At 44.9% G+C, this 23,409-nt stretch overlaps 1 protein-coding gene across 1 annotated transcript; it reads right to left on the reverse strand.

Moving 5' to 3' along the window:
• On the reverse strand, nucleotides 1-22,374 carry LOC135567518 (interleukin-1 receptor accessory protein-like 1-A). Its single transcript, XM_065014882.1, has 5 exons — nucleotides 22,302-22,374; nucleotides 17,743-18,028; nucleotides 11,711-11,897; nucleotides 2,636-2,789; nucleotides 1-56 (listed from the first exon to the last, which is right to left on the reverse strand). Exons 1-5 carry the CDS (start codon nucleotides 22,372-22,374, stop codon nucleotides 1-3), a joined length of 756 nt encoding a protein of 251 aa, XP_064870954.1.
• Nucleotides 22,375-23,409: the final 1,035 nt, after the last annotated feature.

Raw genomic sequence — 23,409 nt, forward strand, 5'->3', positions numbered from 1 at the left:
TCAGAACTGAGGTGCTTTAACGTCAAATAAACAAGAAGTGGAGATATTCTTCCAAACTGTCATATAGACACAGAGGACAAGAGGTTTTACGCACACTGAGAAAAAGAGAGCGAGAAAGGGAAAGACAGAGAGAGAAGAGAGGGAAGGAGAGAGGACAGTGGAGAGAGAAAAAAGCTATTCTATGTTAAATGTAACAATTTGCTTGCTTCCTTGCTCTCTCTCGCTTGCTCTCAAATCTCTCTCTCTATATCCCTTCTCTATGTCATTAGCTGGTGCTCTGTATTTATAACCTCCATAAAGTTTTTATGGCCCCAACCATTACATGGAGGTCATGCTGACATGCTAACACACACACACACACACACACACACACACACACACACACACACACACACACACACACACACACACACACACACACACACACACACACACACACACACACAAAAAGCACTCTGACATGCAGAAGACGCTGTGCTGAACATACCGTACTACAAACACACCATCACACACACAAGCACGCAAACACACACATTCAAACACACTGGTTTGATGTGGGCGAGTAATAAAGATGCAGTGTATCTGTTTCCTATCGGCCTCATACTTATTGAGCTCTGCAGGGGATAAAACCACGGCCATCAATCACTGAGTCAACCTATTAGGAAGCTTGGTTTCCAGGATCACGCCCCTGCCTTGTCCAAAGGTCTTGTTGGAGGACTTGTTCCATCTCAGTCAGATAGTAGCTGCTCCCTGTATCCCTATCTGTACCACATCGCACAAAACAATGACCAGCTTTAGAAATAAACAGCACAGGGGACACAAATCAGACACACACACGCAAAAATAAACATTTCAATGCAGACACTCACACACTCACACTCACACACACACACACACACACACACACACACTCACACACACACACACACACACACACACACACACACACTCACACACTCACACACACACACACACACACACACACACACACACGTATTTGGAGCAAGTAGTCTGCACAGTGAAAAGCAGTTAGAGAACTCCATTTCTCTAGTTCCTCTATCTGCCTCAATTCATTAATGCACTGTATTCCTGATACATCTGCTCCATCCTTGTCTGTATCTAATGGCCAGCAGAACCAACAGTGACAAGAGCTCAGCATCTCCGCTGGCTAAGCAGAACTAACCCTGGGGTGAATCAGGATACAGGAGATATGGAGCAAAAACCTGCAATGAAACACACAGGATTTTTAAAGCAGGCCTAGAAGAGCTATGTGTGTAGATCAGGTCATATTGCAATGGCAGTGTAATACAACATTCTGATTCCTGAGAGAGAGACAGAGAGAGACAGAGAGAGAGACAGACAAGAGAACAGAAGACAGAGAAAGACAGAGACAGAGAGACAGACAAAGAGAGACAGAGGCAAGAGAGAGACAAACAAAGAGAGACAGAGAGACAGAGAGAGACAGAGAGAGACAGAGAGACAGACAAAAGAGAGACAGAGACAGAGACAGAGAGAGACAGAGAGACAGAGACAGACAGAGAGAGAACAGAAAGAGACAGAGAGACAGAGAGAGAGAGACGGAGACAGAGAGAGACACAGAGAGACAGAGAGAGACAGACAGATAGAAGAGACAAAAAGACAGAGAGAGAAGACAGAAAGACAGAGCGAGAGAGACAGAAAGAAGAAGGGCAGACTAAAGAGAGACAGAGACAGAGAGAGAGACACGGAGAGACGAACCCAAAGACAGAAAGAGAGACAAGAGACAGAGAGAGGAGCAGAGAAAGACAGAGAGAGAGACAGACAGGGCAGAAGACAGAAGCAGACAGAGAGAGACAGACAGAGAGAGAGACAGAAACAGAGAGAGACAGAGAGAGACAGAGAGACAGACAGAGAGAGACAGACAGAGAGAGACAGACAGAGAGAGACAGAGAGACAGACAGAGAGAGACAGACAGAGAGAGACAGACAGAGAGACAGTGACAGAGAGAGAAAAAGGAGAAAAAATGGATAGAGAGCGAATGGTGTGAAAGAAAAACGTCACCTTTCCATCAACCTAATCAGCACAGTTGACCCAGCAGGGTCCCAAATCCACTGCCTCCTGCCCAGCCAATGGAGAACACACCTGGGCTGCCCCAAGCACAGCGTGCCTTCAACCCTGGAACTCACCCTGCAGCTAGGGCTGACTGAGCATGCATGTTTGGTGTGTGTGTGCATATGTCTGCGTGTTTGATACGTGTGTGCAAGCATTCAGATGTGTATGTGTGTATGCAAGTGTGTGTGCATTCACGTTTGCGGGCCTGTGTGTGTGTGTCTCCTGACCTTGGTCCTGGCTCTTTAGCTTTGTGTGGAAGGGGCTTAGCAGTGTTTGGCAGGTTGTAAAGTGCTGATCTGGACCAAGACATGCATTACAGGCCAACACTTCAACATCCAATTAACACCAGCAGGAGGCCACAGCACTATAGAAGAGACGTGTGTGTGTGTGTGTGTGTGTGTGTGTGTGTGAGAGAGAATCACCTACAACATACAACACAAGCAAAGCAGTAGAATGGAGAAAAGTTAAAAAGCTGAAAAACGCTGCAGGAAGAGGAAGTGATATCCTAAAGAGGTACAACGCTTCATCCCACCCTCCATCTTACCTGTGACGGTGAGCTCAGTGGTCCTGTGTACCACGAAGGCCCCGAAGGTGACCTCACAGGTGTAGTTGCCGATGTCGTCCTCTTTGACCTCTCTGATGGACAGAGAGTCTCTTCTCTGGAGGATGGAGGCCCGCCACTGCTTAGGACGACACTCCTGGGAGTCACACACACACACGAACACACACAATACAACATGGGGCTATAGTGCTATTGACACTGAGACACATGAAATCATCATAACATAGAGAACAGGTTGGATTGTTATCTCATGAACACCAACAACAGCAATGGAAGTTCTGTTGAGGTGGCCTATGCATGATGTCTTTGATTTCTGCATTGGTCACATACTGAATTTGTCAACGCTAAGTTGCTTTGGATAGTGGCATCTATTACAGTTAAGGACATTGGGGAAGAGGAGACCAAACAGAGTCATTATATTATCTAGACAGTAGAGAGGACTGGAAAGAGAGCAGTGGAATGCATAGTGTATCACTGCCAACTAGAGAGAATCCATATGGGAAGAGTTATCCTACTTATTTGATAGAAGTGTATTGCACTGAACTGGATACTCCAGATTCAATATTCTCCGACTGGTAAAAGGACACGGAATGTCATTTGAAAAGTCTCCATTGGCAAAATAATGTGTTTGTGTGTGTGTGTGGCGTGTATGTGTGTGTGCGTATGTATGTGTGGTTTGTGTGCGTGTGTGTGTACATAGGCAGAGTGTACATAGGCTCCTCACTCCGGGTACTCTCCTCCCTCTCTGGCAGGGACAACTCTGGCTCAGAGGATTCTATTCCACCATAGCTCGCGGCAACCCTCGGAATTCAATCAGCTCGGCTGCAGAGCAATCCAAATAACTCCAGGTTCCAGCGCTCCCAGTCATTATCCAAGCCTTAATTGAATTCTGGGAAAACCTGGAGGTCGAGTCCGACTGGCTAATCTACCACTGATCTGCCTTTGATTAGTTTGGCCTGGGCCGCTCCCTGGGATGCGTGCTGTGATCCGCAGGCCATGCCTGACCTCAACGGGGGAGAACTCAGGTGAGAAAGGTAACTCGAGAGTCAGATAATAGATATCTTAGGCTAAGAGCATTTAGAGGACACACACACACACACTTTTTCTCTCTCTGTATGCTGGGAGTGTTTGGTGCATGCTGGGAATTGTATGAGCGAGTGCGAGTGTTGTCTGAAGTTACATCGCATGTTTTTTCCTTCTTGTCTTGTTTGACTTTTCTTGGTGGTTTTCCTATACAGGTGATTATTTATCTTATTTATTTGTTGTGGAAGAATTAAGATTATTGTTTTTCTTGTGGAAATTGCCCTGGCTTTGGTGGGGATGGCGACCCACATGGGGACGCCGTCCCTGTCACTTCGGCACGGCTTTAAGTGTGTTACTGAAGCTACTGTCACTGTGGAGCAGTTTCTGGTCGCCGTAGGAGAGAAGGTAGGATATGAGAATGTTGCTTATGCGTCACGGATGAATGAAGCGGTGGTGTTTTTTATTAAAGAAGACCATCTTGTTGATCGAATGGTTGAGCATGGTGTACTTCTTAAAGAAGAGTGTCTTGTTGATCGTATGGTTGAGCATGGTGTACTTCTTAAAGAAGAGTGTCTTGTTGATCGTATGGTTGAGCATGGCGTACTTCTTAAAGAAGAGCGTCTTGTTGATCGTATGGTTGAGCATGGTGTACTTCTTAAAGAAGAGTGTCTTGTTGATCGTATGGTTGAGCATGGCGTACTTCTTAAAGAAGAGCGTCTTGTTGATCGTATGGTTGAGCATGGTGTACTTCTTAAAGAAGAGCGTCTTGTTGATCGGATGGTTGAGCATGGTGTACTTCTTAAAGAAGAGTGTCTTGTTGATCGTATGGTTGAGCATGGTGTACTTCTTAAAGAAGAGTGTCTTGTTGATCGTATGGTTGAGCATGGTGTACTTCTTAAAGAAGACCATCTTGTTGATCGTATGGTTGAGCATGGAGTACTTCTTAAAGAAGACTGTCTTGTTGATCGGATGGTTGAGCATGGTGTACTTCTTAAAGAAGAGTGTCTTGTTGATCGGATGGTTGAGCATGGTGTACTTCTTAAAGAAGAGTGTCTTGCTGATCGTATGGTTGAGCATGGTGTACTTTAAAGAAGAGTGTCTTGTTGACTGATGGTTGAGCATGGTAAAATTTCTTAAAGAAGACCATCTTGTTGATCGGATGGTTGAGCATGGTGTACTTCTTAAAGGAATGTTTATTCAAGTTACGCCGCTTTTTTTTTTCTCTCTGTCAACAAGGGTAACGATTTCAAAATGTACCACCGTTTATTCCCAATGAGCTATTAGGGGGGTTCACGTGAGCCAGTCTCCCAGGTAGTGGAGAAGATGCCCAGTACAAGTGATTGGGTACAGGAGGGGGTTCATGTGGAGCCAGTCTCCCAGGTAGTGGAGAAGATGCCCATTACAAGTGATGGGGTACAGGAGGGGGTTCACGTGAGCTAGTCTCCAGGTAGTGGAGAAGTTCCCAGTACAAGTGATGGGGTACAGGAGGGGTTCATGTGGAGCTAGTCTCCCAGGTAGTGGAGGAGTTCCCAGTACAAGTGATGGGGTACAGGAGGGGGTTCAGGTGGCTAGTCTCCCAGGTAGTGGAGGAGATGCCCAGCACATGATGGGGTACAGGAGGGGGTTCAGGTGGAGCTAGTCTCCCAGGTAGTGGAGGAGTTCCCTGTACAAGTGATTGGGTACAGGAGGGGGTTCAGGTGGAGCTAGTCTCCCAGGTAGTGGAGGAGATGCCCAGTACAAGTGATGGGGTACAGGAGGGGGGTTCATGTGGAGCTAGTCTCCCAGGTAGTGGAGGAGTTCCCAGTGCACAAGTGATGGGGTACAGGAGGGGGTTCAGGTGGAGCTAGTCTCCCAGGTAGTGGAGGAGATGCCCAGTACAAGTGATGGGGTACAGGAGGGGGTTCAGGTGGAGCTAGTCTCCCAGGTAGTGGAGGAGTTCAGCACAAGTGATGGGTACAGGAGGGGGTTCAGGTGGAGCTAGTCTCCCAGGTAGTGGAGGAGATGCCCAGTACAAGTGATGGGGTACAGGAGGGGGTTCAGGTGGAGCTAGTCTCCCAGGTAGTGGAGGAGTTCCCAGTACAAGTGATGGGGTACAGGAGGGGGGTTCAGGTGGAGCTAGTCTCCCAGGTGGGAGGAGTTCCCCAGTACAAGTGATGGGGTACAGGAGGGGGTTCAGGTGGAGCTAGTCTCCCAGGTAGTGGAGGAGTTCCCAGACAAGTGATGGGGTACAGGAGGGGGTTCATGGAGCTAGTCTCCCAGGTAGTGGAGGAGATGCCCAGTACAAGTGATGGGGCACAGGAGGGGGTTCATGTGGATCTAGTCTCCCAGGTAGTGGAGGAGATGCCTGGTATGAGTGATGGGGTACAGGAGGGGGTTCATGTGGAGCTAGTCTCCCAGGTAGTGGAGGAGATGCCTGTATGAGTGATGGGGTGCAAGGGGGGGAGTGTTGAGAGGGGATGTGCCTGAGGGGAGTCAGGGGTCTGTGGCCTCAGTTAAGGAGGATCAGAGAGAAGGGATATAGATAGCAGCTGGTGACAATTTACAATCTGAGGTAATGGGTTCCTGGATCAGACATTTGGGAAATCTGTCAAATTGGCTGATTTTTTTTTCTGTGTTGCTAAGTTTGCAGGTCAGCTGTGATGTTACAGAAGATGGTGGGGTTGGACCAGTTGAGGAGAAGAAGCGTTTTCGCTTGAGGAATGTGTTACTGCTGTTACGGCTGCAAAAGGTGGTGGGAAACGTGGTCAGGTTCAGTGAAAATTAAAAACAATGAGGATGATCATGACTCAGGGTGTTTTTTTCTTGTCTGGTTTCCTCTGTGGTTTCTTCTGCTTTTCTTTTTTCTTTTCTAGATGGAGGTACTAAGGGTGGGTTCTCTCTAATATTAATGGGGGAAGGGACAGGAATAAGAGGGCTTGGGTATTAGAAGTAATAAAACAGAAAAGGCTTAATGTAGTTTTCCCACAGGGAGACACATATTGATGAGGCTATTGAGGTGGACTGGGGTATGTGATGGGAGGGGCATATACTCAGTCATGGTACTAATTTCAGTGCTGGGGTGGCCATCTTGTTTTCCTTAGGCTTAGGTGTGACTGTGGTATCTGCAACAGAGATTGTCAAGGGTCAGGTTTTATTGGTCAAGGTGGATGTTATGGAGTTTCTGTTTATTTTGTTTTGAATGTTTATGCTCCTATTGACAGAGGTACAGAGAAACCTTAAGACAGTTGACCTGTATTTGATCAAATCACACCGAAGAACAGGAATCTGATCACTTAAGACAGTGTGACCAAGAGTTAGACAGGTTGTATGTATCTGTTTTAGTTGGGGACTGAGCAACTGTAGTAGGGTTGTTACAGGTTGTATGTAGTGGATTTTACTGTATTGATCACACAGGTTGTATGTATCTGATCACTACTGTAGTAGGGTTGAAGAACAGGTTGTATATGTCACTACTGATCACTACTGTTAGACAGGCTGTATGTATCTGATCACTACAGGTTGTATGGTTGAAGGTTAGACAGGTTGTATGTATCTGATCACTGAGGTATCTGTCTGTAGTAGGGTTGAAGGTTAGACAGGTTGTATCACTACTGTAGTAGGGTTGAAGGTTAGACAGGTTGTATGTATCTGATCACTACTGTAGTAGGGTTGAAGGTTAGACAGGTTGTATGTATCTGATCACTACTGTAGTAGGGTTGGAAGGTTAGACAGGTTGTATGTATCTGATCACTACTGTAGTAGGGTTGGAAGGTTAGACAGGTTGTATGTATCTGATCACTACAGTAGGTTTTGGAAGGTTAGACAGGTTGTATGTATCTGATCACTACTGTAGTAGGGTTGGAAGGTTAGACAGGTTGTATGTATCTGATCACTACTGTAGTAGGTTTGGAAGGTCAGACAGGTTGTATGTATCTGATCACTACTGTAGTAGGTTTGGAAGGTTAGACAGGTTGTATGTATCTGATCACTATTGTAGTAGGGTTGGAAGGTTAGACAGGTTGTATGTATCTGATCACTACTGTAGTAGGGTTGGAATGTTAGACAGGTTGTATGTATCTGATCACTACTGTAGTAGGTTTGGAAGGTTAGACAGGTTGTATGTATCTGATCACTACTGTAGTAGGGTTGGAAGGTTAGACAGGTTGTATGTATCTGATTACTACTGTAGTAGGGTTGGAAGGTTAGACAGGTTGTATGTATCTGATCACTACTGTAGTAGGTTTGGAAGGTTGTATGTATCTGATCACTACTGTAGTAGGGTTGGAAGGTTAGACAGGTTGTATGTATCTGATCACTACTGTAGTAGGGTTGGAATGTTAGACAGGTTGTATGTATCTGATCACTACTGTAGTAGGTTTGGAAGGTTAGACAGGTTGTATGTATCTGATCACTACTGTAGTAGGGTTGGAAGGTTAGACAGGTTGTATGTATCTGATCACTACTGTAGTAGGTTTGGAAGGTTGTATGTATCTGATCACTACTGTAGTAGGGGTTGGGAAGAAATGTTAGACAGGTTGTATGTATCTGTAGATCACTATCTGATCACTAGTAGGTTTGTATCTGAAGGTTGTATGTATCTGATCACTACTGTAGTAGGGGTTGAAGGTTGGAAGGTATGTATCTGATCACACTGTAGTTGTATGTATCTGATCACTACTGTAGTAGGGTTGGAATGTTAGACAGGTTGTATGTATCTGATCACTACTGTAGTAGGTTTGGAAGGTTAGACAGGTTGTATGTATCTGATCACTACTGTAGTAGGGTTGGAAGGTTAGACAGGTTGTATGTATCTGATCACTACTGTAGTAGGTTTGGAAGGTTGTATGTATCTGATCACTACTGTAGTAGGTTTGGAAGGTTAGACAGGTTGTATGTATCTGATCACTACTGTACTAGGGTTGAAGGTTAGACAGGTTGTATGTATCTGATCACTACTGTAGTAGGGTTGAAGGTTAGACAGGTTATATGTATCTGATCACTACTGTAGTAGGGTTGAAGGTGTGATATTACTCCTGTGGGTTTTTCTGATCATCATAAGGTGTCTGTTGATATCCACTTGTCCTGTCTACGAACGTCATCACCTTATTGGTATCTTAATGTTAAATTGTTACATTATGTCATGTTTTGGGAAAGGTGTTTGTTGTTTTGGGAAAAATTCAGGTTTACAAAAGGGAATTTTGAGTCCTTGAGACAATGGTGGGAGGTTGGGAAGGCCCAAATACAATTGTTTGTCAACAGTATACTGATAACTTGTTTCTGATAAGAGATGTTTTAGACATTTGTAAACTTCTTTGGATCAGGAGAAGGCCTTTGACCGTGTAGACCACCAGTAGTCATTCAAAACAATGAAAGCTTTTGGGTTTAGGGATGATTTTTTTTGTCTTGGATGAGTTTACTGTATACTGGGGCCTGGGTGGGGGGTGGTTTGAGCTGCCCCATCCCTGTCCAAAGGGGTATCAGGTAGGGATGCCCAATTTAAGGGCAGTTATATTATCTGGCAATTGAACCAATACTTTGTTTTTTAAGAGCGAGGCTTACTGGTTTCTCTGTGGCTGGGGTAATGAAGGGTCTCACGATAGCACTGTCTGTGTATGCAGATGACGTGATATTTTTTATTACAGGGGGTGAGGATGTTAAGTTTCTCTTAAACGCTTTAAAGGTGTATAGAGTCAATTGGGAAAAGAGCGAATCACTGTGGGCAGGTCAGCTTCAGACGGGGTCCGCACCACAGTTACCAGAGGGGATTCAGTGGGGCTCCGATGTCTTTCAGAAAAAGAACTGGGAGGGTGTAGTGGAGAAAGTGTGAGCCAGACTGTCAACATGGAAATGGGTGCTACCCCAGCTGTCTTATAGGGAAGGGTGCTGGTAGCCAATAATCTAGCTGCCTCTACCCTGTGGTGCAGACTAATGATTGTACAGCCACTGGGGGTCTGATACAAGAGCTTCAGAGGACCATTGCCAATTTCTTCTGGTCTGGACAACATTAGATTAAAGCTGTGGCCCTGTACCTGCCACTGCATGAGGGGGTGGTAAAGGCCTGGTGGACATTTCTTCCAGGATCATGGCTTTCCGGCTTCAAGCAGCCCAGAAACGGTTTTACTGTGACCGTTCTAGCTGGGTCGACACAACCTATACATTGATGAGGGGAGTGGGCCGATTGGGCTTAGACAAGCACATTTTCCTCTTAAAGCTAGAGGGGGTGATTTGTCTGGCTTGACTCCATTTTATGAGTCTGTTAAGCAGGCTTGGAGAATTCTTGTCAGTGTCGTAAGACCGGCACCCCACCAGGTATGTGGCTTTTGAAGAGCCTCTTTTTTACAACACTGCCATCCAGTCCCCGTGCTGTGGGGTCAGCCAGCCTATGTTCATGCCTGTTAGGTGGGGTGTGTACCAAGCTGGGTCATCTGATGCGGAGTAGGAGCAGATCGTTGGAGGAACTGGGAGAAAGAGCGGGATCCGGTCATCTGCCTACTGAGGAAGGTTGTAGCTGAGGTCTGTAATTCCTTGCCAGTACTTCATCGGCAGAATGTGACTGACACTTCCAATTCGGATCAGTGGATGGAGGGTCTGGATTATGTGTTCCCTGCACTGAATGTTAGTGCTGCAGTGGGGGCATTAGAGGAGGACGTGGGGATGCTGCTTTCCTTCCAAACCCCAGAACTGGGGGAGTTCAAGGCGGGGAAAGAAGGACATGTACAAAATCTGTGTAAAACTGTCCGGTGCTTCTTCCCTGGAAGGGGTCAAATGAACGAGATGGGCGGGTGTGCTTGGTCCAGGTGCCTCCCCAAAAGGCTTATTGGTGGTCTTTATACAAATTGCCTATTGAAAAGAGGACAGCTGACCTCCAATGGAGGATAATACATGGATCCATAGCCACCAATATGCATCTGGTACACCTGGATCTTACTGTTGGGGAAGGTGTCCATTCTGTGCTGAGCCTGAAACTCTGGCACATCTGTTCTGACAGTGTCCCAGGTTGGTCGGGATGATTGACCTGATCCTAGCTGACTCTCAACTCTGGGAGAGGTTTTCTCTTCCCAACTGTTTATATTTGGGCTAAAAAAGTACAGGTTTAGTTGAAGGGGTTGAAGTTATTTTGCTTAATTTTGCGTCAGGGGCAGCTAAATTAGCAATATGGAAGACCTGAAAGAACAGTATTTGGGGACAGGGGGTCTGTGGATGTGGTGGGAATGTGTTGGAGGGATGTTGGCAGCAAGACTGAGGGTTGAATTTGACTATTACAAAATGATTAATAACATTGATCTGTTTATGAGGATACTGTGGAGGGAGATTTGGTGTTGTGTTTTTAATTGATATGTAACTATGGTTTTGTGTGAGTGTTGTTGTGTTGTTTGTCCCCAGACCCAATAAAGGTTATTTAAAACTCCGTGCTCAGTCAGCCCTAGCTGCAGGGTAAGTTCCAGGGTTGAAGGCACGCTGTGCTTGGGGCAGCCCAGGTGTGTTCTCCATTGGCTGGGCAGGAGGCAGTGGATTGTGGGACCCTGCTGGGTCAACTGTGCTGATTAGGGTTGACGGAGAGGTGACGTTTTTCTTTCCCCATTCACTTCTCTATCCATTTTCTCCTTTTCCTCTCTCTGTCACTGACTCTCTCTCTGTCTTTCTCCTCTGTCTCTCTCTCTGTATCTCTCTCTCTCTCTCTCTCTCTCCTCTGTTCTCCTACTTTTCCGTAGGGCAAAGTGAACTATAATATGAAAAGGTTCTCCCCTCATCAGTGTGTGAATAATGAATCCCGTCTCTGTCTCTGTATTCATGTACTGTGTGTTTCTCCTAAGATGACCTCTACACTGATACTGGTGCACTGCAGACAGGTGTCGTGTAATTCTCTATTATTAACAAATCCCACATGCATAATCTGACCCAGTCCTCCAGGCTCCCACGGACATAGCTTTCACATTCCATAGAAACAACCAGGAAGTGATCTGAAAACAAAGCCATGAGGCACAATCTTCACCAAGTAAATTCAGACACACACACACACACACACACACACAAACACACACACGTCTCTCTCACCTTAAACCAGATGATATGAGGGTCTTTCCCAGGTTCTATGTAGTCCTCTATGTCTGGACAGGTGATGTCTTTGCTCTTGCTGAGTTCGGCCTTCTCCATATGTCTCATGTCAGAGTTGTAGCAGAGGTCTGTGTCGTTCTCAGCCACGTGGAGAGACATGGACACCTTCATACAGTAGGTTGAATTCCTGGAACATACCAGCACAACCAACAGGTCACTGACAAGATTCAGACTATTAGAGAAAATGCATAGTCAAAACAACTCTTTCTATTCCTGATTTACATTAGCTTTCTTTTTTCTCTCTCTGACTATACGTTTTTTACTCCCTCTTCCCATGTCCTCATTCCTCACACACGCACACAAAGACAGGCAAAACATGCAACACACACATTGTCGGAGATAGTGCTAACGACGTGTTCATCAGCTTACTGAAACAATGACCAGGCTCACGACCACTATTTAATTAATGGAGGGCCATGCAAGCCTGCCCTGGGGATACTAATGACAAAACAGACACCACACACACACACACACACACACACACACACACACACACACACACACACACACACACACAGAGAGAGAGACAGAGACAGAGACAGAGACAGGGGATGGAAGGAGTGGAAGAACCTGTAGTCATCACAGTGATGTAATACATTTTACATTTACATTTAAGTGTTTAGCAGATGCTCTTATCCAGAGCGACTTACAAATTGGTGCATTCACCTTATGACATCCAGTGGAACAGTGGATGCATCTAAATCTTTTAAGAGAAGTGAGAGGGATTGCTTTATCCTATCCTAGGTATTCCTTAAAGAGTGGGGTTTCAGGTGTCTCCGGAAGGTGGTGATTGACTCCGCCTGTCCTGGCGTCGTGAGGGAGTTTGTTCCACCATTGGGGGCCAGAGCAGCGAACAGTTTTGACTGGGCTGAGCGGAAACTGTACTTCCTCAGTGGTAGGAGGCGAGCAGGCCAGAGGTGGATGAACGAGTGCCCTTGTTTGGGTGTAGGGCCTGATCAGAGCCTGGAGGTACTGAGGTGCCGTTCCCCTCACAGCTCCGTAGGCAAGCACCATGGTCTTGTAGCGGATGCGAGCTTCAACTGGAAGCCAGTGGAGAGAGCGGAGGAGCGGGGTGACGTGAGAGAACTTGGGAAGGTTGAACACCAGACGGGCTGCGGCGTTCTGGATGAGTTGTAGGGGTTTAATGGCACAGGCAGGGAGCCCAGCCAACAGCGGTTGCAGTAATCCAGACGGGGAGATAAGGAGTGCCTGGATTAGGACCTGCGCCGCTTCCTGTGTGATGCAGGGTCGTACTCAAGTGGATGTTGTAGAGCATGAACCTACAGGAACGGGCCACTGCCCTCTGACAGCACAGGAGCAAGCCTGTGGCATTGAAAATGCTGAAGGCTGGGCCTAAATACAGTCAAATGCTGAAGGCTGGGCCTAAATACAGTCAAATGCTGAAGGCTGGGTCTAAATACAGTCAAATAATGAAGGCTGGGCCTAAATACAGTCAAATGCTGAAGGCTGGGTCTAAATACAGTCAAATGCTGAAGGCTGGGCCTAAATACAGTCAAATGCTGAAGGCTGGGCCTAAATACAGTCAAATGCTGAAGGCTGGGCTAAATACAGTAAAATGCTGAAGGCTGGGCTAAACACAGTCAAATGCTGAAGCTGAGCCCAACACAGTCAAATGCTGAAGGCTGGGCCAAATACAGTCAAATGCTGAAGGCTGCTAAATCAAAAGTCAAATGCTGAAGGCTGGGTCTAAATACAGTCAAATGCTGAAGGCTGGGCTAAATATAGTCAAATGCTGAAGGCTGGGCCTAAATCTCGGTCAAATGCTGAAGGCTGGGCTAAACACAGTCAAATGCTGAACGCTGGGGCCTAAATACAGTCAAATGCTGAAGGCCTAATAAAGTCAAATTTGAAGGCTGCCTAAATACAGTCAAATGCTGAAGGTCTAAATACAGTCAAATGCTGAAGGCTGGGTCTAAATATAGTCAAATGCTGAAGGCTGGGTCTAAATACAGTCAAATGCTGAAGGCTGGGTCTAAATACACAGTCAAATGCTGAAGGCTGGGCTAAATACAGTCAAATGCAGAAGGCTGGGCCTAAATACAGTCAAATGCTGAAGGCTGGGCCTAAATATAGTCAAATGCTGAAAGCTGGGCCTAAATACAGTCAAATGCTGAAGGCTGGGCTAAATACAGTCAAATGATGAAGGCTGGGTCTAAATACAGTCAAATGCTGAAGGCTGGGCCTAAATACAGTCAAATGCGAAAGCTGGGCCTAAATACAGTCAAATGCTGAAGGCTGGGCCTAAATACAGTCAAATGCTGAAGGCTGGAGCTAAATACAGTCAAATGCAGAAGGCTGGGTCTAAATACAGTCAAATGCTAAAGGCTGGGTCTAAATACAGTCAAATGCTGAGGGCTGGGCCTAAATACAGTCAAATGCTGAAGGCTGGGTCTAAATACAGTCAAATTCTGAAGGCTGGGTCTAAATACAGTAAAAATGCTGAAGGCTGGATCTAAATACAGTTCTTAACGCTGCCGGGGCCTAAATACAGTCAAATGCTGAAGGCTGGGCTAAATACAGTCAGGTGAATGCACCAATTTGTAAGTCGCTCTGGATAAGAGCGTCTATAAATGACTTAAATGTAAATGTAAATGCTGAAGGCTGGATCTAAATACAGTCAAATGCTGAAGGCTGGGCCTAAATACAGTCAAATGCTGAAGGCTGGATCTAAATACAGTCAAATGCTGAAGGCTTGAGTCTAAATACAGTCAAACAAGCTACATTTCTCATCTACTTTCCTTCAATATGAGTCATTTGAGGAAGCCAGTGGCATAACTGAAACATGGGCTCATTGTCTATAGCGGATGGCTAAGTGATGTCATCACTTCAGATATACAGTACCAGTCAAAGGTTTGTACATACTACTCATTCCAGTGGTTTTTCTTATTTGTACTACATTTCTACATTGTAGAGAATAATGAAGACATCAAAATATGAAATAACATATGGAATCATGTAGTAATCAAAAAAGTGTTAAACAAATAATAAATATTTTTGAGATTCTTCAAAGTAGCCAACCTTTGACTTCAAATCAAATCAAATTTTATTTGTCACATACACATGGTTGGCAGATGTTAATGCGAGTGTAGCGAAATGCTTGTGCTTCTAGTTCCGACAATGCAGTAATAACCAACAAGTAATCTAACTAACAATTCCAAAACTACTGTCCTATACACAGTGTAAAGGGATAAAGAATATGTACATAACATATATGAATGAGTGATGGTACAGAGCAGCATAGGCAAGATACAGTAGATGGTATCGAGTACAGTATACATATGAGATGAGTATGTAAACAAAGTGGCATAGTTAAAGTGGCTAGTGATACACATGTATTACATAGGATGCAGACGATGATATAGACTTGATGACACCTTTGTACACTCTTGGCATTCTCTCAACCAACTTCACCTGGAATACTTTTCCAACAGTCTTGAAGGAGTTCCCACATATGCTGAGCACTTGTTGCCATTCCCACCACCATCACCCCCATCTCTCTGCCTTGTGTAGCATATGGGGCTGCATTTCGTTACATTAACTTTACTGCTGGCCAGATGCTTCCTTTCAGGCTACATGACAGGCTTTCATATTATAGAGTCAAGTTATGGAAGTAATAAGAGAATCCCCTCTCCCATAGAAACACCTGACCTCCAGACCATAAAACACACACAGCTGAGGCTGTCAGACACTGCACCAGGCTACTAGAGGTATAGCCAACAGGCTGGCTGGAAGGCTCTCTTACTGTGGTACGGAGCAAACTGAGAATAGGTAAAGTAGGATTGGACTGGAAACCGTAACCATATGTTTGATAATGCAATGACAGTGTTATTTAAAATGTTGTGTTTTTATTTAGCCTAAACACACATGCACATGTCCATAAATGCATATTCACACACGTACACACACACACACACATGTACACCGCCTAAGAGATTCGGAGGTGTAAATGTTGACATGATGAGGGAGATTATCAGAGATGACCTCGTAGCGGAGGGGACACCTGAGCCAATCAGATGGATGGAGTCCCAGGGGTACCAATGAGGGTACTTGTTAAATATTGAAACTAGGGGATCACTGCGGGATCGTGGGACATTTTTTTGTGGTGTTTGATTGATGGACAGTCAGGGGTCGACAATTCGTCCAAACTTTCAAAAACTGTTTCACTCCAACACAGCAAGCTTTAGTCTCCAACTCGTGTTAGCTTCCATTCCCCACACATTAGTATCCCTCACATACGTTCGTTCTCAGAGTAATCACAACAGGAAAACACACAAGCAGACCACTGAGAGATACAGGCTCATTTGAGAGGTGGTGAATTCATTCAGTGGGAGACACGTGCATGGACTACAGAGGTGGAGGGAGATTGTTTAGAGGAGAGAAAACACTGGAGGTGACAGCTTTACATTTACATTAAGTGGGGATGGAGAGAGGGAGAAGAGAGAGAGGGAGAGGGAGAAACAGAAACAATGAGAGAGAAAGAGAGGGAGAGAGAGAGGAAGAGCGATAGAGAGGGAGTAGAGAGAAACAGAAACAAGGAGAGAGACAGAGAGAGGGGTTAGAGAGAAACAGAAATAAGGAGAGAAAAGGAAGAGCTATAGAGAGAGGGGTAGAGAGAGAAACAGAAACAAGGAGAGAGAAAGAGGAAGAGCTATAGAGAGGGGGTAGAGAGAGAAGCAGAAACAAGGAGAGATTGTTATGTAGATTAAGTCACCTTCACACATACACTGATGGGAAAATTTGATTCCAGACAGCAAAGGAGAAAAGCGACTAACACACACAACACACACACACACACACACACACACACACACACACACACACACACACACACACACACACACACACACACACACACACACACACACACACACACACACACACACACACACACACACACACACACCATATCTCCTTCAGGGAAAACATCTGGAGGTTTCAATGCTAAGCTGTACTTTCTCCACTGAAGGATTGATCTATATTTAGATATAGCCAACCCAATGTAGCAGCATCCTCCAATGCACCACAATACCGTAAGACTATCTACACCCTCCAAACAGATCATAATAACCAGTCAAACTTCAAGTGAATGGTTGAAAATATGACTAGATTTCAACAATACGATCAGCAATCACTGACAAATCTCTCCCCAGCAGAGATGCTTGGTGGATGTGTTTGGGTCATGTGTGCTAAAATTTGCAACTCAGAAGCTTACCCTCCAACAAAAAGAGAATTGATTTCAGCTCAGTGGCAAATCTCCAAAATGCTTCTCTGATTAGGTTACTGGAGAACTCTTGAATACCCACCATGAATAACATCTGAATACATGAAGCCTTTTAACACTTTAAAACACTGGAGAACATTTCCTAATGCATGTGATCTGCTTGTCTAGTGTCATACACATACACACACATAGAGGACGTTCTCAGTGTGCTGGCCATAGAAAACATTTTAAAGTAAGGGTCAAGTCTTAGAGAGGGAGAGAGTGAAGGAGAGAGTAGGAGGGAGAGAGTGAAGGAGAGAGAAGGAGGGAGAGAGTGAAGGAGAGAGAAGGTAGAGAGTGAAGGAGAGAGAAGGAGGAGAGAGTATTTTGTTGCCTCCATGCCTATGAGAAACATCCACTTCAGACCCTCTTGACAGAACGACAGAAACACAACCCCTTTGATTCTGACTCAGCCGGAGGAAGAAGGGGGGAAGAGATTGTGAGAGAGAGCGAGTGCGGTAGGAGAAAGAGTTGGAAAGACTCAGCAATCAATATCACAGAGGAGTACGCACGGTTAAAAGTAGAGGGACTAAAAGAGGCTTGTAGCTAAAAGAGTAAACAATTCCTAGTTTCCCTAGTTTGTCCCTCGTGTCTTACCGTAGCTCTAGTATCCCTACTGTTCCTCCTATCTTACCGTAGCACGCAGGAGTAGACTCGAGCAGTAGAGCACAGTTTGTCCCTCATGTCTTACCGTAGAACGCAGGAGTAGAGGCCCACGTCCTGCAGGTCGGCCGGTCTGAACCAGATGGCGTCCTCCTCCTTGCTCATGCGCACGCCGTTGAAGGAGATGGGCTCCTCGAAGTCTCCGTGGCCCAGGCCAGTGCTGCGGTACCACATGAGGCTGAGGCCCACGCTCTGAGCCTGGCTGTAGTTGGCCCGGATGTAGCCGTAGAATAGGGCACACTTCAGCCTCACCGGCTCTCCCTGCAGCACACGGTACTTCAGGTAATCCACTGACCAGTCTGTACAGAGGTCAACTATGGAGAAAGAAAAAGAGAGAGAAACAGGATGTTATATTCTATTGAGTTAGCTATCCTCAAGACAGAGGAGAGAGAGTTAAATTCTTTGTAGACAAGTCTGTACAGCTGTCAGCTATGGGGGTTACATGTTTCTATCCTACCATCATTAGTCCCCTCCTCCTCACTCAGTAAACATGGAAACAAAACAACAATGTTGTGCACTGAGCGAGAGAATATTACATCTGGGAAAACAGATTTCAGCTGAATTTCATCAGTGTGGCCTTGGTGGATGCTAAATCGGTGTGTGTGTGTATTTCCGTCTGTGCCACTTTCTGTTCGTATTCTCTCATCTTCTCTCATCCATTTCCATCCTTCTCACAAACGTTTACACCTGGAAAGGTGTATGGAAATATCTCCATCAGTGACGTCCGGACCCCGTAGTGCTGTAGACAGACTACCACTACTGTTTAAAACACATAAGACATCATACACTAAGTGATAGAGGGGAACACAGTTCTTTATTTGGATCCATATTAGCTCAATGTCTCCTCTGGACATGGTGGCAGAGAGGTTAACCCACGGCCAGCAATCAGTCTGCGATCACTTGTTTACAAATTTCACTTTTGTGTGTGTGTGTATATATGTATGTGTGTGTGTTTATATGTGTGTGCGTGTATGTGTGTGTGTCTGTATGTGTGTGTGTGCGTGCGTGCGTGTGTGTGAAGTGCTACAGTAAAGGACCCCTGCTGTGTGCAAGTCTAAGTGATACAGAACCCTCACAGGGACAACTACACTTGTAATTAATGCCCTTAATTACCAGAGCATGTGTGTGTGTTATATGACTGTGTGGGTGTCTGCCCAATTATTCCTCTTAATTAGCAGTAGGCCTCACAAATCTGAGTGTATTTGTATGTGCCTGTCTATGCGTGTGTGTGTGTGTGTGTGTGTGTGTGTGTGTGTGTGTGTGTACGGGAGAGAGAGAGAGTAATATATTAACTGTGGGATTCTGTCTAATTAACACCCTTAATTATCAGAACAGGCTCCCTTCTGTTGACACGATTGTGAGGTTGTGATAAGCACACACGCACACACACACACACACACCCCTTTGGAATGTGATTACGTAACCACGGAGGGTGTTTCTGATAAACATGATTGACATTAAGAGATCATTGGGGTTGCTTTAGAAACAGACAGGCAATGTCCTTCTCATTATCCAAATATCATCTCCACACAAATCCTATACAAAGGTTTTATTCCATTGCAGGCATCGCATTGGCCACCTTTGATAATCCAGTAGAGCATTAGATGTATTGGATTGGTTTGAAGGCTATTATTTATGATAATGAAAGTTGCCTTGATTAAGAGACAGAGTCAATGCATGAAGCAGAAATAATCCGTTTTTTTCTGTTTTGACATTAGACTAATTCTTCATTATTAAATGACGACTCTGCCTCTCACTGTAATATCTCTCTAACTCTCTCTTTCCCTCTCCCTCTACCTTTCTACCCCCCCACCATCTTCTCATTCCACATCCTTTCACAGTAATTTCACATTAAAATATCTCAAAATATCCTATATTGCGCACACAAACAAACAAACACACACACACACACCCACACACACACTGAGTGTTAAATCAACACTGAAAAAGTAGAACCATATACACACTGGAACCAGTGTTAAATGAACACACTGCTTAAAGTAAAACCGTATTTCAATATTTCCCAGAGTGACTGTATATGTTAGGTGACAAAACATGGTTGTTGCATTCATCCATTTTCAATTTTCTTGGACATCACCAAGTGAAATCCTCAGTGAAGAGGTTATCATAAAAAATAACACACAAAAAAAGTCTTAATGATTCCAAACTTGGAGGTCACTGTTTTTGGGGGACCTTCAATGCTACAGAATTGTTTTGGTACCCTTCCCCAGATCTGTGTCTCAACACAATCCAGTCTTGGCGCTCTACGAACAATTATTTCTCTTGGCATGGTTTTGACCTGACATGCACTGTCAACTGTGGGACCTTATATAGACAGGTGTGTGCCTTTCCAAATCATGTCCAATCAATTGAATTTTCCACAGGTGGACTCCAATCAAGTTGTGATCAATGAAAACAGGATGCACCTGAGCTAAATTTTGAGTCTCATAGCAAAACATTTCTAAAAACCTGTTTTTGTGTTGTGCATAGATTGATGAGATTAGAATAAGGCTGTAACGTAACCAATTGTGGAAAAAGGAGTCGGAATACTTAGTTTTGCCCTACAAGGGCCTGAAACTCATACACATCATTGTGGACCAAAACAGTGACCTGCAGGCCTGACATAGCTTGTAAACTGTGAATTTCAGGCCACTGTATTACACTCTGACAATTTGTTATTGCTTGGTTCCTAAAGGAGTACAAACATTTTCTTTGTCCCTTTAGTTACAGGTACATAATACATACTGTAGGGTACCTTGACAGTGACAAAGCCATTTGTGGTCTAACACTTCAACTCACGGGTGGCCCAAAAATAATACTGAAAACCACGCCCCACTAAACAATGCTTCCAATGTAATTTCCCAGTGTGCCTTGCCTTTTTGGTTGAATTTTAGAGTTACCACCCATGACTGTATTTGTTAGTGACAGAGACATGGTTGTTGAATTCATTCATTTTTCAATATTGTAGCCTTCCTATTTGAATGTTGTCATTAAACTTGTGACAATAAATTAGATGTCTCTAATGGCTTATTTTGAGGTCTAATATAACCCCAACACCATGGCCTGACACTAATGGTTTGCAGGCCTCATGAGTCCCTAAGTAAGGCAGTTAACCCACTGTTCCCCGGGCGCCGAAGATGTAGTTCTCGATAAAGGCAGCCCCCAGCACCTCTCTGATTCAGTTGAAGACATTCAGGGTCACACAGTGTTTCTTGGTAGTCCTAAACAAATGTATTTTGAAACATACAGTAAGTATATACCTCACACAAGGAAGACACTGTAACATGTTAGAGTTGAAATGTATTACATTTTGAGTTTGTGTCCCAATATTACACTTTATATACATCACAGAAGACTGAAATATAACAAAACAATTTGACATAGAAACATTGAATTTTCGGCATCATTTCCCACCCAATGTTCATTAATTATGAAATTATTGCAAATATGAATAACATTCCAACCATGAAGCCACTAGAGTGCGCTTTGGTCATTCAACTGCAGGAAAGGGGTACTCATCAATTTAAATTCAGGCTGTAACACACCAACATGTGGAAATAGTCAAAGGGTGTGAGTACCTTCTGAAGACACTGTATGCGTGAAACTCAACCAGTTGGATCAACTTAATGACAGGCTGACATTTCCTACCACATTCCCACCATGCCAGCCAGAGAAATCAATGTGTCTGCAGAAAAAGGAATACTACAGCCCAGACCTCTCACTGTCTCTCTCCCTACACCATTCACACCAGACACTTCTGTATAGAGAACTACAATACTTGTATTTATCACCCCCTTCTGCTAATTCACCTATAGTATTCCAGCATATCACAAAACATCATGATCTACTGTGGTCCACACCTCCTTCTCTCTATCAGTCCCAGGAACAAACGCACGCACGCACGCACGCACGCACGCACGCACACACACACACACACACAGTGCACGCAGTTTGCTGCACGCACCATTGCTGTTCCCAAGACACACTGGTTTTAAATGACACACACATCACACAGTGTTCTGACACAGCCTTAGTACTGTCATAGAGTACCATCTGCCACTTCACAAATTTTATTTGTAGTACAAAATTCAGAGTGCCATGACCTAATACGTCTACCTGGAATATACGGGAAGGCCGGACCAGACGGAATACCGGAGTGTGTTCTCAAAGCATGTGCAGACCAGCTGGCAAGTGTGTTCGTGGACATTTTCTATCTTTCCTTGTCCCAGTCTGTAATCCCAACATGTTTCAAGTCTGACCACCATTGTCCCTGTTCCCAAGATCTCCAAGGTAACCTGTCGAAATGACAATCGCCCACTAGCACTCACATCTGTAATTATAAAGTGCTTTGAAAGGCTGGTCATGACACATGTCAACAACATCATCCCAGACACCCTGGACCCACTCCCAATTTGCATACTTACCCAACAGATCCACAGTGCAATCTCAATTGCACTTCTGGTGATCACACTGCCCTCTCGCACCTGGACAAGTTGGCTTGAAATAACTTTGTGAGAATGCTGTTTATAGACTACAGCTCAGTGTTCAACACCATAGTCCCCTCAGAGCTCATCACAAGCTTGGGACCCTGGGGACGGAACACCTCCCACTGCAACTGGATCCTGACTTCTTTGTGAGAATGCTGAAGGGCCAGTCCCATGCTTGGAACATCCCACTGAGGATATGGCCAGCAACAACACCTCCGCCATGCTGACCATCAACATCGAGTCCCCTTTCGGGTGTGTGCTTAGTCAGTTCCTGTACTCCCTGTTCACTCACTGCTGTGTGGCCAGGCACGACTCCAACACCATCATCGAGTTTGCTGATAGGACAACAGCTCCCTCACCATCAGTACAACCACGGAGATGATCGTGGACAACAGGAGATAGACGGGAGAGCACGCCCCCATTCCCATCGACGAGGCTGTAGTGTGGGTCGAGAGCTTCAACCTCCTTGACATCCATATCACTATGGATGGTCCACAAACAACCGCACAGCAGGGTTTCCATCAGAAAAATGTGGCAGGCAGCATTTTATTTATAGAGAGCCATATGCATTTGTTGCGTAACCTGATTAGGGCGTCCTACCACGATGCTCAGAATGACAGAAATCACACTTGGATTATGGTTATTCATCTTAACATAACATGCAGCTCAAGCATACAACAGTATTTCTTACCGAATTCCATGAGAACTTTGAAGATGTTATAATGACTGTCACATGATCCACCTCTATGCAGACGTACCCATTCTGTATACATCTCGCCCTTCTTGGGACACTGTGTTAACTAACCTCCAAACAAGCTTCAATGCCATACAACACTCCTTCCATGGCCACCAACTGCTCTTAAACGCTAGTAAAAATAAATACATGCTCTTCAACCGTTGCTGCCTGCACCCGCCCACCCGACTAGCATCACTACTCTGGACGGTTCTGACTATATGTGGACAACTACAAATACCTAGGTGTCTGGCTAGACTGGAAACTCTCCTTCCAGACTCATATTAAACATCTCCAATCCAAAATCAAATCTAGAATCTGCTTCCTATTTCACAACAAAGCCTCCTCCTTCACTCACGCTGCCAAACTTAGGAAAACTGACTATCCTACCGATCCTTGACTTCGGCGATGTCATCTACATAATAGCTTCCAATACTCTACTCAGCAAACTGGATGCAGTCTATCACATTGCCAT

This window comes from Oncorhynchus nerka, unplaced genomic scaffold, assembly GCF_034236695.1.
Source record: "Oncorhynchus nerka isolate Pitt River unplaced genomic scaffold, Oner_Uvic_2.0 unplaced_scaffold_1964, whole genome shotgun sequence".
Classification (NCBI taxonomy): Eukaryota; Metazoa; Chordata; class Actinopteri; order Salmoniformes; family Salmonidae; genus Oncorhynchus; species Oncorhynchus nerka.

What these genes read in the sequence shown, in the direction of transcription:
- LOC135567518 (XM_065014882.1), bottom strand. Translation starts at nt 22,374, where the DNA reads ATGGGACTGGCCCTTCAGCATTCTCACAAAGAAGTCAGGATCCAGTTG. An exon ending in GGAGGTGTTCCGTCCCCAGG is followed by an intron (nt 18,029 to 22,301) that starts GTCCCAAGCTTG and finishes CTTTCTCCATAG; the next exon opens with TTGACCTCTGTACAGACTGG. An exon ending in CACTGAGCTCACCGTCACAG is followed by an intron (nt 57 to 2,635) that starts GTAAGATGGAGG and finishes TCTATATGACAG; the next exon opens with TTTGGAAGAATATCTCCACT.